This window comes from Psittacula echo, assembly GCF_963264785.1.
Source record: "Psittacula echo genome assembly, chromosome: 1".
In the NCBI taxonomy this organism is placed as follows: domain Eukaryota; kingdom Metazoa; phylum Chordata; class Aves; order Psittaciformes; family Psittacidae; genus Psittacula; species Psittacula echo.
The window spans coordinates 144,148,035-144,163,741 of record NC_137735.1 but is presented as its reverse complement, the minus strand read 5'-3'; the positions used below and the strand labels follow the sequence as shown (position 1 = coordinate 144,163,741).

At 39.3% G+C, this 15,707-nt stretch overlaps 1 protein-coding gene across 1 annotated transcript in view; it reads left to right on the top strand.

The window, feature by feature from the left end:
- Positions 1-15,381, top strand: part of PLXNB2 (plexin B2) — a gene marked incomplete at its 3' end in the record, with an annotated part of 81,335 nt that extends 65,954 nt beyond the window's left edge. Inside the window, exons 28-35 of the mRNA XM_080636246.1 lie at positions 418-502; positions 5,997-6,151; positions 7,414-7,574; positions 8,706-8,853; positions 9,356-9,420; positions 10,159-10,234; positions 12,223-12,297; positions 15,277-15,381. Coding sequence (XP_080492372.1) covers positions 418-502; positions 5,997-6,151; positions 7,414-7,574; positions 8,706-8,853; positions 9,356-9,420; positions 10,159-10,234; positions 12,223-12,297; positions 15,277-15,381 — 870 coding nt within the window. The remainder of the gene's footprint in view (positions 1-417; positions 503-5,996; positions 6,152-7,413; positions 7,575-8,705; positions 8,854-9,355; positions 9,421-10,158; positions 10,235-12,222; positions 12,298-15,276) is intronic.
- Positions 15,382-15,707: the final 326 nt, after the last annotated feature.

Below are 15,707 nucleotides of genomic sequence, written 5' to 3'. Positions count from 1 at the left end.
TGGAATCCACTTATCTTCCCTTTGTATGCTATTTATTGCTTTCTAACAGCAGATATCTGGATAAGGACACATTGAAGTAAGTTAGCTTTCCCTCAGAAAACAGACAGGCCTGATTCTCCATGATAAACTCCGTCTTTGTACAAAGGGCACCCAGACTGGATTGGGAACCACTTAAGTCTTGGAGATGCTTCTAGCATTTTCAGTAATCTCACAGGTGTTGATGGGATCTCTTATTAAAGAAGGGGGAGTGAGTTTGTTCTGAATTGTAGACCCGGTTGCCCAAGAAGCCTTTGAAAGGCAGCATTAATCATAGGTCTAGATTCCCTGCAAAAGATTACAGAAACCACAGTTAGATTTCAAGAAAGAGGTTCAGTAGTGCACACGTGGAATAACATCCCTGTGTTTGTATTTTCAAAGGTCCGAGATGGTGCCACGCTCATTTTGTCAAAAATGGGAATTTCCCAGCAGCCAGAGGATAATCAGCAAGATGTCCCAGGGGAAAGTAAGTATCTTGTGGCTTCCCTACCTCCCAAAATGACTAGAAGTCAAAACCTACACAGAGAGACTGACACTGCTGTCTTGATCTCATTTATCGAGCACATCTGTGGAGGTAGATATTCCCCACTAGACTGACTATGTGGGGCTTATTTGTTGTGTGTTACCCACTGTACACTTGCAATTGTTTTCTTTGTCCTCATTATAACAGCCTTAAATAATGGGGCCTTAACCATAATTGCTGTGAGTCCATTCCCCAGCTTAATAGAAAATGCTCATAGCAAATATTTCCTTGCATATTTTGTTTCTTAATCCCACTACATCTGTAGTCAAACCATACATTTCATCTTTCTACAGCTGTATCTCTTTTGTCCTTTCTTCTTCCTATACCTAGTTTCCTCTCCAAATTTCTTCCACTTCTTACTAGACTGAGAATTGAATCCAGTGTTCTAGATCAACCACAGTAGAGACCAACTCCCCTCTTTGTGACATAAGGGATCTGATGTCATTTTTTTTATTGCATTTCTTACAATTTTGCTGCCTTGCAAGCTCATCTCTGTACGTTCATGTTTTATGTCTCCTTCTCTATGAGTGGTATTTCATTAGCTATGCTAGCTTGGTTTTTCCAGGGTTTGTTGGTTGACTTTACTCATTATATACGTTACCTCTTTAGATGCAGTGTTTTCCACAATTCCTTTGTTCTTTTTGAGGTTTGCAGTCCACTTTAAGTTAGTATCAGGAATTACCTTACGTTTCTTCTCTTTCACATCACTAATGCAGCTGTCACATAATTCTTGTATTACTGTCTGCTACCGTATGCTGGACTCTCAACACAGAAGACAACTTCTTAGCTTGAAACCCATCTTTCAAAGCTTTTACTTCCACATGTTAGTATTTTGCCTAGACAAATTTCCTTTATCTCAAAACCTCTTGAGACACAATATCCATTACAGCCTAAAATGCACTCAGATTTTTATGGAAATATTTACTTGTAAATTTATAGTCTTTGTCACATGTGTTTCCTTTACATTTCAAATGTTAAGTTTCTTGAAGGTTTTGTATCCTTATATTCTGTTATTTTACAAGGTGTGGAAGTTAGATTTATGGAACAATAATTGTTGAGATCATTCTTCCTTCTATTAACTCATTTAATATGCTTTTCTGTCTAGCACTGATTCCAAAAAATGTTGCTTCACCTAATAGTTTCATTCCTTTAAACAGATTTACTGATCTTAGATTAAATAGGTTTCAAGGGTTGGGCAGTCAAATAGATTGAACATAATATGCCAGAAATGTACATTTTTCAGGAAGATGGGGCTCAGCTGATAGCTCTGACGTATATCGTTATTTAACAAAAATATGCACACTTCCATTCCATGACTAGCAGGTCAAGGGAGGTGATTCTCCCCCTCTACTCTGATATAAGACCCCACCTGCAGTACTGCATCCAGCTCTGGGGCCCCCAGCACAAGAGCGATGTGGACCTGCTTGAGTAAATTCAGCGGAGGGCCATGAAGATGATCAGAGGGCTGGAGCACCTCTCGTGTGAAGACAAACTGAGATAGCTGGGCTGGTGCTATCCTGTCACCCCTTACTGCAAGTGCCTGCCACAGTTGGCCAAGTGGTGACTACTCTGTCAGAGCACTTGCCAACCCAGCATGTTAATTTACAAAGCCATCCAACTTAATATAGAGGGCAGTGAAGTGCAGCCAGGCAAGGAGCTGATTCCTAGTCCCTGTTCAATTTGCTTGCACTGATTGCTGAGACAACTCTGAGGTGGTAGTTGCCTCCACCCTGAACGAATGGACCATAAATGGAGCCCAGCAGTGTGCTTAGCTTGCTTTGCTTTGTTAGCAGACAGTGGTGTTCAGTCTCTTATTCTGAAATCCCAGTCTTCATCCTCCCCACCTCTCAACCCTTGTGGCAGGCAGTAGAGGACCAGACCATGTAGTTTTCTTTATTTTGTTGGATTTTCTTTTTCTTTCCTTCTTATCTACGATTATATCTTTAGCTATGATTCACTATGAGGAAGCTCTTTGAACATGCATGATCTATACTCCATGATGAACTCCCTAGTTACACATGTACCATACTAAATTGTAAAGGAAAAGCAGGTTTCTGGTGACAGTGCTGTCACACGAGGCTCTTGTACATGAGAAAAAAAATCTGCAGAGAATTCAAATCCCAAAGTATGGAGTGAAGACAGCTTCCACCGTGTCTCTCCTCCATTCTCTTGCACCATGGTAGTGTACAAATTTAGGAATACAGTGTTTTGTGCCCATTTTCTTTAGCACCAAAGGGTCCTCAGAGCTATCTAGTGCCAAGTTGTTCTTTTGAAAGCTATGAAATGTTACAAAGCTAATGCAAAGCAAGAGCTTGCAATGACTGATTTGCGAGATGCTATGTGTTTGAAAGGGAGAGGAGAGGATCAGTGGGTTCCCCTCCCACACACACACATTTATATGACACAGGGATTTACAGGGTTGGAATAAACAGAAATCCTGTTCCAGCTTGATGAATGAGGCTTGTGATGAAGTGGTTTTCCTTTTAATTCAGTCTTTTATTAACTTGCACCTTTTGCATTGAGAAGTGTCAGCTAAAGCCATTGACTGTCTGCCAAAGTACTACGCTTTGCATAGAGTGAAAATGTAAAACCATGTTCAGAGATGTTGCTCTAAAACCTGGCATTGCTTCCATGCTGCTTTTGATTCCCAGCTTCTAACAGGAAGAAGCTGGAGGTTGTGACAAATTAAATGCAGCATCTTTTACTTCTGGAGATAATAAATGCGATTACTAATTTGTATCAAGATGTATCAAAATTACTAATTTGTATCAAGATGATCAAGATTTGTATCATGATTTCAACGATTTCATGCTGGTATTTCTGTACTGAACTATAAGCCAAGACAGCACACTCTGTTATTCTGGGCTTTTCCTCTGTTGGTGGGGTTGTTTTTCCTTTCTTAATTTTCAATAAAAATAGACAGAGGGTTGCAGATCAGAAATACTGATCAGCAGATCCAGGTAGGGCAGCCCTTCTTCCACCTCCATGGAGCAGGATATTCACAGATGGGGAGGTGGCTGGAAGGAAGCTGTTTTCCTGCAGGCTACACAACGGGAAAGGGGCTGTGTTGCCTGTCACCATCTCACCTCTATCATGTTCACATTGTGGTTCATGCCACTGTAACTCGTCAGCACAGTCAATATTTGGCATTAATGCACACACATAGCATTATTTTAGATTGGCCAAAAATGCCCAATGACCAAGACAAAGAGTTTGGGGTGAGGCTTTGACCCAGCAGGCACAGTCTTCTCCCCACTTACAGCTTGACACATGATGTGGCTACCACAATAAAATGAGGTGTTTTCCCCTATCTTTTATTTTCTTTACCTCCTAGTTTTCCATTGGGGAAAATATTATCTCACAAAAATGTTATTTTCTCCTAGCAACCATACTGCTGACATGGTTTGTTACCCCATGGCCTGAATGTATCTTCCTCATTCTTCCTGCTATTTTTAGTTGCAGAACTTTTTTGTGTTGCAGAAGTTCATCTGGTCAAACTGTAGTCACATAATCCCTACTTTCCTGTGAAATAGCTACTATTTCACTAGTAGCCAATTCTGTTGTTGCTAAACAAACATGGGCCAAATTAAGCTGCACATCAGGGCCAGTAATCTCACCAGAAACCCCTTTGATTGTTTCTCTTCTCTCCAAAGTTAAACTGGGCCATATACCATCAGGAGGGCAAAGAGAGAGTAAATTCCTTTGAATCAAATGAGGAAGCAGAAGTATCCCAAGTGACTGACATAAGGCTGGAAAATAGTTTCTGCTTTAACTACATGATTTGATCTGTTAGTTTACAAAAGTAAATAATAGGCATTGCAAAAGAAATTCCCGACTTCAGGCCTAGCAGTGGTATTTACTGTACTGGCAGATGATTGTTGTTAATGGTATCGATTGCAAAATCGCATCTGCTTCAGAATAAAGTGATAGCTTTGATTTCTTTCCTGCTTCATTCACATGAATTTCCAAGTCAAATTAAGGCCTCTCAGGGGGCAATATGATTTAATGTGGGATTTTCTTTTTTCTTCCCTACCTGGTTAAAAAGAAGTAAAGGCCCTGGAAGGCTGCATAGCTGATGTCTTTCATGAGGATATATAAAGTAGATTCAAACAGAAGTGTTGGCTCAGCCAGATTACACAGAAATGTTATTTTCCTCCGTGATGTAAAATATTAAACATATATGCAAGCTTGTAAATTTAATGTAGCTGCTGAGGAAGTCAGTTAATAAACTACAATTGCCAAACATTCGAAAGGACAAAATTTATGCAACTAGAAACTGCTGTCTCTGTTGTAACTGGGATTCAGTTACATTAGGTATGTATATTAAAGCATGAAACTTAGCAGTAACGAAAAATAATTTATGCAATAGGGCTGGGCCGAATCACAATTTTTATGGGAAAAAATAACTTTCACATTTTTAAGATGTCAATGATTTTAAACGCACTGATTCAGTAACTTCCACTGGAAAAGCACCATCGATTTTAGGGACTCTGCCAAGTAGATATAAAAATTCAGAAACCAAAGGAAGAACAAAGCAAAACCAGGGGAACTGAATCTAAGTTTGTGACACAAAATCTTTTTCAAGGGATATCTTTTGCAAGTCAAAACTGTAATCAGATGAGCTGTCATTAGCATCCAGGTGCTTACTCCTGTTTCTGCTTGTGTTAACAGACTTGATGTGAGTCTCTTTCTCTGGTTAAAGCTGTGAATGCTGACAAACACATTCTTTTAAATCTTGTTATAATGGTTATGAATTTCCTTCAGTCATTACCTCTGTCTGCTGGCATTCACGCCCTCTCAGCAAAAAGCTGCATTTTCCCTCCTTTCAGCTAAAAAAATCAAGTGATGCTGATAAAGACAGGTTTGAACTGAGGTACCATACACTGAACTCAGCAGTTAGGGTAAAAATGCAAACTGTAATAGTGATACCTATTAAAAAAGAAGGTTGATATCGTCAATTTTTAAAATTGCCACTGCCAGATCCACCAGAGCTGCTACAACAATATCTTGCCTTGTACCTGGAGTAGCTACAATTGCTCTTTCTGTGGTGACTGTTGGATCAGACCTATCTGAGTTTCTGTAACTCAATCATGTCCCCAAGAATTCACAAAGGGGTAAAGTACTTCAGTGTGTGGACCTCAAAACACACACACAGTGTGCATACATGACTGAACAGGGGTTTCCTTACTGTGTGGTTCCTTCCTCTCCCTTTACTCTTGACAAAAGCAAGCTTTTCAGCTTATGTATTATTGAACATTTAGCACTTGGGTTGTATGGGTTGAACAGGAACAGAGTAATCTTGATGCTCTTGGCAAGAGGACAGGTATGTTAAGGATAGGGAACAAAGATCTTACATGTACTTATGGATACGATTATTTTCATGTTGCTGCTTTGGCTTTGGGGTGTTTTTTGTAATTACTGCAATTACTTTTTCTAGGGCACGCACTCCTGGAAGATGAAAATAAGGTCTGGCATCTAGTGCGGCCAGTAGATGAAATAGATGAAGGTAAATCAAAGCGGGGCAGCGTGAAGGAAAAAGAAAGGACCAAAGCTATTACAGAAATCTACCTGACCCGACTTCTTTCTGTGAAGGTAAGGCTCAGATGTGCCATGTTATACCTTACCTCTACAGATTTTGAAGTACAGCTGAAGAAAATGATGCAACCGTTAGTCATGCTTTTGCCTGCAATTTTGAATGTTGTGTGCACACAATCTGGTGTTCAGGGCTTCAAGTGATTAATATGCTCTGAAGAACACTCCTGGGAAAGAGATAAAGTTTAACTCCTGATCAAAGTTGAGAACTGTGATCATTAAATAAAGTTTTTTCTTGCAATACAAAGATGAATATTCTCCTCTGTGCCACTGATAATATTTTGTAGGGTTTTCTTTTGAACTAAATGCTTTATAAACTGCTACAGTCTTATATTTCTCTATGCTTGTGTGTGACCAATGCTACAGGATAACCTAGAAAACTAAAAATGTTTTCAAATAGTCTTTTCAAAGTATTTTTAGTGCTTATACTGCCGAATGGGTCACAAGCAAAGTAATTGTGCAAAGCATTTCTCCTTGAAGAAAGAATTTAGAATAATGTGCTTAATGATCCTAAAGCCAGGCTCCTCTTGAAAATCAGGGTGATCTAGCCCCAGGTAAGGTTGAAAGTGGACGTGAAGGAAGGTTAGCGCATAGATGACATAGACTCTGGACAAAGAGCCAGCAAGATGCTTACATCTCTCTCTTCTGTTAATAACTCCTTTGCAGCTGACACTTTTCTATTCCAAATAGCCAGTTTATGGATTATTACCAGTCTGGAGCTTTACTAACTTGTTCAGAGGTGTTACGGCTGGGACCACAGCTACCCCTACACCTCAAGGACTGTCAGTGTGTCTTTGCTTTTTGCTGACAAAAAGACAAATGCTCAATGGTACTTTTTCCTCTCAGTCTCTTTTTAAAAACTGAATGGTGTTCCAGAGTCAGAGAAACTGGACATGAGAAGCTGCAAAGCCATTAATAACCAGCTAGCAATTATTTTATGTGCACAACAACCCTGAAGTGTAAATGTATTGTACGCTTAGCAACCAGCTTCTGCTTCTTCTGTCAAGCACAAAGCACACTTTTGCAAACTGTGGAATAGTTGGTGAAGTTGCAGCCTTTCAGGCTAGAACATAAAATGGTTCTCTAGAAGGTCACTACACTAAGAAGTTGCTTGGTTTTTGTCACCCAGTACCCTTAGCAGTCAGGATGGAGGCCATCAGTGACTGCAAGTGGATGTTAGTGTCAATAGAAATACGAGTGGAGGATGGCACCGAGTGCAGTTGTAGCACAAATCTAATAGATTTTTTAAAATTTGCTTGTAGGGGACACTTCAGCAGTTTGTAGATAACTTCTTTCATAGCGTGCTCAACTCAAACCATGTGGTGCCACCAGCTGTGAAATACTTCTTTGACTTTCTTGATGAGCAAGCAGAAAAACATGACATCAAGGATGAAGATACCATTCACATCTGGAAAACAAACAGGTACAGAGTAATACTTGTACTGAAGAGAAATGAGAGTGTAATTCCCAGCTATGTACTGGCACTCTTACCACAAAACAAGTACATTTCATTTATAATTCTCAGAATCATTTTAATATAAATCATTTAATATGTTTATATGATCCTGAGGATTCCCTGTAAGCCTAGAAAATGCAAAAATGAAACCTATGAGGTTGTCAGTGGCAGATTTAACACTTCACTTTATGTCTTTCCTCAGAGAAGAGGAAGGCAGGAGACAAATGGGATTAGATTTACCTGTCAAAGCACAAAATCTAGTAAAATCATGCTCAGGTAGTTTCTCTAACCATACAGACATCTTCTCTTTCTATCTGGGGGAATTTGAGATTCTTGAGAGATTGTCGTGGTTTAAACCCTGTTGTCAAGTTAGCCACGCAGTCTCTCTCTCACTCCCCCACTTCTTTCCCTCCCCCTACTCCTGGAGGGATGGGAAGGAGAATCGAAAAGAATGTAACTCCCACGGGTTGAGATAAGAACAGTTTAATAACTAAGGTATAACACAAATCACCACTGCTACCACTAATAGTAATAATGATAAGGGAAATAACAAGGGAAGAAAATACAACACCTCACCACCTGCTGACCGGTACCTCACCCCCACCCTGCAGCATTCTAGCCCTTCCGGGCACTCTCAGTTACACCCTGGGCATGACGTGCTGTGGTATGGAATACCTCTTTGGCTAGTTTGGGTCAGGTGTCCTGTCTCTGCTTCCTCCCGGCTTCCCCTCCTCCCTGGCAGAGCATGAGACTCACAAAGTCCTTGATCAGAGTAAACATTACTGAGCAGCAATTGAAAACATCGGCTTTATCAGCGCTGTTCTCAGGCCGAAAGTCAAAAACACAGCGCTGCACCAGCTACTAAAAAGGAAAAAAAAATGACTGCTACTGCTAAACCCAGGACAGAGATGTAATGACTTGGTTTTCAGACATGGAAGCCAGACAACAGATAGCTCGTATAAATGTTAAAATACAGCATTAAGCTTCACTGTTGTGAGGAGATCAAAATGCAAAACCCATACTTAATTTCATGTGATTTGCTTTTTGTAAAGCATTTGTTGTATAAAAAGGGTTATTTATCTTTTCCTTGCTTTGCAGCCTGCCTCTTAGATTCTGGGTAAACATACTGAAAAATCCCCATTTCATCTTTGATGTTCACGTTCACGAAGTAGTTGATGCTTCCTTGTCAGTCATTGCACAGACTTTCATGGATGCTTGCACAAGAACAGAGCACAAATTAAGCAGAGTAAGTGATTTGCATTCTACATCCTGACTACATTCATGCCTGACAAGAGAAAGGGCATCCTCGTAGACAATACCCATTCTCTGAGGAGATACAACCTTGATCATTTCTTTTTAGTTTTATAATGAAGTTAGCGTTTCACCACTTAGCAGATTGGTGAACGTGTCAGTGTTACTGAGTAGTCTGCCAATTGGTATTTATAAAAAGGAAAAAATAGCAACTTCTTTTATAAAAAGCAAGTTTACGAGCTGATTATTTCATGTCCATCTATAATTTAGTATCATCTTGCACTGAATATTTGTAAAATTCAATAGTCATGATGTGTGTAAACTTCATCCTTTCAGAACACATAGTCCCACCAATGTTAATAACCATCCAAGTGTTACTATCTGTAAAGCTGAAGTGCACGTGAATATAAAGGCTTGATCTTAAGTTCTTGGCTTTCTTTTGCTTCCTGTAGATGTTCTTAAATCAACCAAGTTTCTCTCTGTTATAAATTTTTCAGGATTCTCCAAGTAATAAATTACTTTACGCAAAAGAAATCTCAAACTATAAGAAGATGGTGGAAGAGTGAGTATAGTCTCTTTTCATGCTTCTTTGAAGTTTATGGGGCTTTAGGCCTGTGTAAGAGCAAAAGAAACCACTGAGGTAGTCAAAGTCAACTGTCTAACGTTTAAAGTTTTACACCCAAGTGTCAAAGCTTTTCATTGGGGGGGGGGGGGGGGGATGAAATGGAGCACCATTATGACCCAGTGTGTGTTTGTGTCTCTGCAGACAGATAGGTAGATTTTTTCAGGTGAAAATATGATATTGTTTTGTGCAGTGGTGGTTGTTACCCATTCGATCTGTCTAACCAAAGCTGCACTTCTGTAACTGCACTTCTGTAACTCAGTAGAGATCAAATCCTGAACACATTTTCACAAACACATTTGTTCTGTTCCATCTCTGACTTTATTAATTTTCTAATTGGGAATTCTGTGAATTCCATGGCAGATCTGCCGCAGGACAAAACTCTTGCTAGCTGATAACTTTCAAACTCTGAAGACCTAAATTAATCTATGGCTGCAGCTATAAATAGATTTCTTTCCTGTGGTATGGCCCTGTACAATCAGGTACGATTTGCCTCTGCTGTGAAGGTAGTAATGACTGTGGAAGGCAGGTCTGCTAGAGGAATCACTGGGTTGTTGTGACAAAGCATCTCCTGCATTAGTAGGAAGCATGTTTAAAATAACTGCAAAATTAAAGGACAGAATTAGCAGAAAACACAATGTATTTCACCTATTGAAAGTCTCTTTTCATCTGTTGCAGTTATTACAAAGGTATTCGTCAGATGGTGCCAGTGAGTGACCAAGACATGAATACCCATCTAGCAGAGATTTCTAGGGTAAGAGCCAATTCCATTTTCTTGTCCTGAAATTGGAGCCAAGTGTAGCACTATATTTCTTTGTCTTCTCTTCCTAACTTAACAAGTGGGTTTCTTGTATGTGCAAACATCACATGAGTTATTTCATGCTCTGAAATTGTCCTGTTAAGTGTAGTCATGCCTTTCAGCCATTTGGAATGTTGATTGCTGACTGGAACCAAGAGTAGTTATTGTCACTAGTCTATCTGGGTGATGTAGGTGCCAGAGCAAAATGTTTGGATTTTTTCACATCCATTGCGGAAAACTTACAGCACTTTTGAATTGTGTTTTCTCTTCCCAGCATATAGAGGATTTTTAGCATTGGTCATACTGATAACAAGTAATGACTGAGTTCACAGTGCTACCACAGCAAAAAATAGGTTCCAGAAATGAAAGAGGAGGCACATACATTAAGTACAGCCTATTTTAGAGCTGTCTACACAAGGGCAATACTTCTGCTTCACGCTGCATGTGAGAAGCTGACCATGTGCTCGCTCAGTGACACTCTTTGTGCTCGCTCAGTGACACTCTTTTTGCTTTACAGGTTATTGGGGGTTACCTCTCATGGAGAAGAGCAGAAGGGGGTGGTTGCTAACTGGGGACTCTGGTTGGAGACTGGTGGAGGAAAGAGACTACAAACACTGCTTCGGTCTTGAAAGAGCCTGTCTGTGCAACAGTTCAACTTAGTTAGAGCAGGCTCGCACCTTTGAAGCACTCAGTTTAACTTGGAGAACCAGGACAGGGCTGCACCAGTCTGAAAAGATGTTTAGTCTGAGTGAAGAGACAGAGTATTACTGGCAGGTTTGCTTATTTGCTTAATTTAGTTGAAGAGTTCTAGCATAAGGAGGATGTTTGGGGAATTTTTTGTGGTATGTTTTTTTCACTGCACTTACAACCCAACAATTTTGCAGATCAACATCCTCATGAGAGCATTTCTATTTTCAGTCATTCACTACAAAACTCATCTGCAGTGGCATTTAATTTTCCAGTTCACTTTATTTATTACACAAATTGAGAAGAATGTAAAATTAAAATGTTTGGTGATTAAAAGTAAATTCAATAGAATGTTTTAACTTCAGCAGAATATGCTGATCCTTTCTACTTACATTATAAATTATGATAAAATGAATATGGAAGGAGTGATCGAACATTGCAAATCTTGGCCAGTTCTAGAAGTGACTTGTACAGAGCAAGGGAAAATGGATGTTTCTCTGCTGCCTTATGCCTTGGGTAATCATTTATGCCAGTAGCAATATTTTGCAATTCTTCATTTTCTTAGCTAACTTTAAAGGCATAGCTAAAGACTGAAGTCCTATACTTGTGAATGAAAAACATCTGTTAGGTAGAACACATTCACTAATTAAGTTAAATGTCAGGGGGAGAGAGAGGAAGAGGTAATGGAAGGGTTATTTCCTCATTCATTTATAGTCCTTTTTCTCTCTATCTCTCTCTACCCCTCATCTCTTCCCATCTTCATGATTCAGATGGCTTTTTCCAAACATACATGTGCTCGAGATCTTGATGAGTTACACCTTTGCTGTAGTGAGGCATGAATAGTTTCAAAGAGGTAAAAAGAGCTGGAGAAAGGATTTCAAACAGTCATGACAGTGACAGAAACAATGCTTAACATCTCAACAGTATGTAGACTGTACTGAGTAAATGCCTTAGTTATACATACCCATGTTGTCAGCAGATGTTTAGCCTGTAATCTGCGGTTTACTATTCCAAGATCAAAATATTTTCCACCTTCAGTGGAAAAAGACCAGCAGGAAAGTCTTGATCTAAAAATCACCGAACAAGAGTTTTCTCACCCCTTTTTTCTGCCCCAGCTGTCATTGAACGAAAGTTACAGGATGCAGAGTTTGCATTTGGAAATCTTGTAAAGTGATTCCAACAGTTGTGGATGTGCATAACTTTCAGCTGTCTGTGATCACATTTTGACACGTTTGCTTCCTGCTTGTGTTTAACAGGCACATACCGATTCCTTAAATACGCTTGTGGCTCTACACCAACTCTACCAGTACACTAACAAATACTATGATGAGGTAAGTTGTGGCTCTTGTTTTCACTTTTTAATATCAATGGTAAAAAGTTATAACATCCGTTTAAAAGACAACTTCTGGAATTCCCTGGATAATTGGGCAGAAGCAATGCTGAGCAGAAAGCTCTAACTTTGCAGTTATACACCTTGCTTCACAATTACAGTGGTCAAGGGTGTGCTTTTATAAACAAAGAATCTCATTATGGTCTATCTGGTTTTGGTAGTGAGAGTTTAATGAGATCTGAAAGAGAAATAGATTTAAAAATCATTTCTCCTCAGATCTACATTTCTAATTCTGAAGAATTAGGACATAAGAATGTCACTGAGCAAAAAGCAGTTGTAACAGCTGTATCAAGTTTCAAGCCAGTGAGGTTTTTTTATTAGGAATGGTCCATTAAACTTGTTTTGCTTGTAGCAATGAGGCCATGCCTTTCTTATTAGTTAAGATGCACTTGAAACTCCCATGCGTGCGCCTGTCCCCATTTTGCTGTGCCCAATGAAGTCCCTGCCCCAGGTAAACCAAAGTAGAGTAACTGTTGAATATAGCCTGACTCAAGAGGATTCAGTCCAAAATATTTCTCTGTTTTTTCACACCCTGTAGAAAGGGGGAAAAAGAAATTCCCAGTGTAGCTGGGCTGTGGCTATGGCTCTCCAAACTTAATCTGAAAACAAAAAGAGAGAAGGAAACTTTTATTCAAAGGTTTCCATGGAAATGAATGCCTCCAAAAAACTTTCAGAATTAAATCAAAGCAAGAACAGATGCTGAATAAAAAAGGAGTACAGCACATGTGAGCTCTCTTTGGTTTGTCTTGCACCTCAGCACAGTTCATGTTTTCACTTATATTTAGCACTGAAGTCAGTGAGTCTCATCCTCAGCTTCACTGCAGCTGCTTTGTACAGGAGCAGCCAGCCTGTTGGAGCATTTAAGCAGATGTAAGCAGGGAAAATCAAATTACCCTGAGAAGTCGTGCAACAGGGGTTGGTAGGGGAAGCAGCCAGAGGAATGCAGGCCAACCTGGTGGTGTTGGTTTCCTCATCCCCAGCACCAACCAAGCTGTCTTTCAACACCTTCCTAAATGGATCCGTGGCCTGACCTCTTACGGAGACCCACAGGGACCCTGAATGACAATTGAACCATAAAGCCCTGATTCTTCCACACCCCTGTGTCCCTGCTTCCCCTCGTGTCTTCACATTTGGTGGCAGGGTCAGGTGGAGTCACCAGTCTGTGGAACTTCAACAGTGGCAGGCAGCAAGTCCCAGTGTGCGGCTACAGCTCTTGCTTCTGCATACATCACTGTGTAACAACAAAGTGCATCTGATCAAAAGGCTGCTAATTCAGAGTTATGGAGATAATCTGTCAAGAACCATTCAGTAAAATTAATGGAGCTTATTTATTTTCCATGAAAATGTTTTCATTTGCATAAATTGGAACATTTTGCAGCTGCCCTTGTCTTTATTACTGACGCAGTGGTTCCCAGCATGCGCTGTACCTTCTGTATCTCTGCAGGGCTTGACAGTGACTAAGTGGGTACATTCTAATTGTCCACATTTATATGAAGGATATATTCACCAGCAGAGATAATCATGAATTATTTATTCTAGATTTGAGGAGTTATAGCTAGATGTAATTGTTTAAATTAAGAGAACAATATCAAATTAAATTAGGCCCAATTTAAATACAGTAATAATATTTATTAACTCTGTCTTGTAAAAATGTTTTCACACTTTAAAACCTGATCCATTAAAATAATTATTTCCAAACAAGTCTGCTTCACTGTTTGAAACTCAAATGCTATACCAGCCCTTCAAAATGAAATTATTGGCTAGATTGGTAGTGACTGCATTAATCTCCATTGTCAATGATGTGCAAGAAGTAGTAAGAACCGCAGGTAGTGACAAGCAAACTCTATTTCTCCAGTTCTTCTACTTTCAAGTTGATATAGTATTTAAACAAAAGCTAAAGGTTTCTGCTTCATTAGAGTGTCTGACTTCTATTCATAAAGCCAGTCCTAGAAAAGAAACAGTTTTGTCATGTAACACATTCTTCTAATGGAGAAATCTAATAGTTGGTGGAAGAGTTTTCCTAAAGGATGGTGGAAATTAAAACCTTTCAAAACCTTTGAAATTTGATCTTGAGAAGCCCTAAAAAACTCTATTTGAAGAAAAGCCTTCTCATAACAGTTGACCTTTTCTAGCTCTTGTTTCCAAATCCCTGGTGTCTTCAAGTCATACCTTCCTATATATATTCTGTAGAGCAGGGGCAGCATGTGGGATGCTGGGGAGCTCCTCTGATGAGCTCTTTGCTTCCTGAGTTACGTGGTGCTGGGCCAGAGCCTTGGCATTTCTCAGTGAGAGCCAAAGGGCAGCTCCCTGATGCTGCGGCCAGGCTGTTCTCTTCCTCATATTGCCTACAGAAATGAGAGATTTTGCGTTGCACTACCTCATGCTTGTGCATGGACCACCCAGAAGCTTCTCATAACCAAAGCTCATGGGGATGGGACTCAATTACTGCTGGTAAATGACCCTTAAGCCTTGTAGGGTGCACTGTAAGCAAAGGCACTGTTTCTTAAATAGCTATAAAGATATTTATAAAGAATAAAAGATTATAAAAATATAAGAGATATATATATAAAAGATTATAAAGATATAAAAGATTATAAAGATATAAAAGATAATTGATAAATAGCTATAAGATTCCATCTTGGAATGTAATATTTCACAAGATAAATTCCTACCTATTAATTTGCTTGGATCCCAGCATAAGGGGAAACATTACAACAACTTAGATAAAGTAATGGAGACAATAATTTTTATTGCCTTTGTGTAAAAATAGAACATGGGACCTCCTAGATGGACTTTATCTTTGGTATAGAGTCAATGAAAAAGACTCTTTACAACCCACATAGTATCAAACGCTGGGTCCAGGAACTGTCATATATTTTAAGCTAAATGATTCTAAACATTCTGTGTTTATTTCTTCCAGATTATAAATGCACTTGAAGAGGATCCAGCTGCACAAAAAATGCAGCTTGCCTTCCGTTTACAGCAAATAGCAGCTGCGTTAGAAAATAAAGTGACTGACCTTTGACTCAAAAGCCGCAATAAAGAAATCTGATCTGAAGATGTTCAAATTCATTCTTCCTGTTAAGGAAATAGTGTTCTATTTTTTAATGTATAATTACAACTTTAAATGAAAGATTTCATGTTTTTTTGATAGCAGAGGTGTAATGTAAAGAATTTTTACTGTAAATTATGCTTCTAATTAAAAGCTGTGTCGTGTGTAAATGAATCTTCTGTGGGACGGAGAGTCCTTCGGTTGGGCCAGGGTGGGGGGTGGAAGAAGGAAAACCTATCGTTCATTTAATTTAGTAGAATCTGAGACATCAGCATTTAGGATTCATTATGCAAGTAAAT